The following is a 1,699-nucleotide window of genomic DNA, read 5'->3' on the forward strand; positions in this document are numbered from 1 at the left end:
ACATACCCCCGGACATACGACATGCTTCATGCCAAGGGACTTCTGTCACACATTGCTTCAGGGAGGTGCAGTATCATTGATTTACTTTTTGAGATGGACCGTATTCTACGGCCTGAGGTATATTTCACCAAACTCTTATTCAGATGCTCCAATGTTCACAATTATTTCAATGAGTTTGCTGCATATTATCATCTTCTTTCTTGTCCATCTTTTATATTTCCATCTCAATGCGTCTCTCTCGATATGTGACATGCGAGACTGGCTTCTTGGCAGGGGTGGATTATAATTTCTGATAAGCTTGGTCCTGTAGAGATAGCACGTACACTAGCAACACGGCTTCGCTGGGAAGCCCGGGTGATTGATCTTCAAAATGGCAGCGATGAGCGCCTACTAGTATGCCAAAAACCATTTGTGAGAAAATGATGTTCCACTCTTTCGACTCTGGTCGTTGGATATTGAAACGATCACCTCGTACTGTGTATAAGTTTGACTCGTTGCACTCACATCAAGCAGCTGGTACAAAGACATCAACTGCGAAGCATGTCCGCCGGACAAGGTCTCCAAATCAACTCACGTCTTCTCGTGGAGTAAAAATGTACTTGAAAAAGGATGGAATGAGAAGTTTTGGACGTTGTAGATTAGAGTAAATCTTCAAGGAAAAGAAGATTTTTCCCCTTTCTGGAGGAGTTTGTAGCAATTCATTAGTCCATTTTTCCCTTGTCTTCTTGGATCTTCTTGCTTTCATATTTATTTATTATTTTTTTCAATTGAATTTCTGTATTAAAGAACCTCTATAAGCCCCTGAAGTTGTAAGAAATCTTGCATTTTCTTTTCACCCCCGATATAGAGGTAAATTCTTATTCTTGCAATCTAACTTATTTTTCGTGGGAGTGTGAATGCTCAAATAGGAGATACCACTGATAAAATGTCAAACAATGATTCCACTGTGAAACTATGAAACTTTCAAGATAACTTTGGCTATATTTTTTGAAAAAAAATATATATATACGTATTTTTACAAGTTTAATGTAATATATTTACTTTACGTTAGTATAAAATACATTAAATTGTATATCTTACTTCATATACAAATAATACGCTCGACTCAAATAATGCCTGACCCATTTGGAGATCCAATCCACCCAGAGATATGGTGTGGTGCCCTTGAGGTGCAAAGGGCCCAAGAAGGAATAACCCCTCCATGGGTTGGATCCTGTGTTGGGGCTTTTGGGGAATGGACAACAATCCACGACTATGAGCCCAAGGCACTTGGTGTTGACTCGGCCATCCTTCATGGTGGTACGAGATCATTTGCTTTGAGGGCGAGCAAGCGTCCACATAAACGACAAAAACTAGATATCGTTTACACTAAAAATTGTCTCTTCAGATCTCGGAGGATATTTCTCAGGAAGCTTATCCCATAAAAAGTTTTCCTCACAGCTAGGACTCTTTAGATATCTTTGCCAACAACCTTTAGATCTTGAGGAGACATATCCATGTCCAACCTTCCCCTCACGTATGGGTAGCATTCTTTTAACATAAGCACATATATCAACTCATTACTCAAGCATTCATCTTAGCAAAATTATTATTTCATTCTCTAATCACTCATTGCTATTTTATTCTTTTTGAAATTTATCTTTCTATAATTAATTACTAACTTGATTATAGAGTGCTAAAATCTTTAGTGTAGATTCTC

General features: G+C 38.1%; 1 protein-coding gene across 1 annotated transcript in view; it reads left to right on the forward strand.

Moving 5' to 3' along the window:
* The window catches only part of LOC105160030 (probable methyltransferase PMT5), a 6,226-nt gene extending 5,352 nt beyond the window's left edge, over positions 1 to 874 (forward strand). Inside the window, exons 8-9 of the mRNA XM_011077289.2 lie at positions 1 to 117; positions 274 to 874. The exon at positions 1 to 117 is cut by the window's left edge and continues 20 nt beyond it. Coding sequence (XP_011075591.1) covers positions 1 to 117; positions 274 to 423 — 267 coding nt within the window. The 3' untranslated portion in view covers positions 424 to 874. The remainder of the gene's footprint in view (positions 118 to 273) is intronic.

The sequence above is a fragment of the Sesamum indicum genome, linkage group LG4 (assembly GCF_000512975.1).
Source record: "Sesamum indicum cultivar Zhongzhi No. 13 linkage group LG4, S_indicum_v1.0, whole genome shotgun sequence".
Classification (NCBI taxonomy): Eukaryota; Viridiplantae; Streptophyta; class Magnoliopsida; order Lamiales; family Pedaliaceae; genus Sesamum; species Sesamum indicum.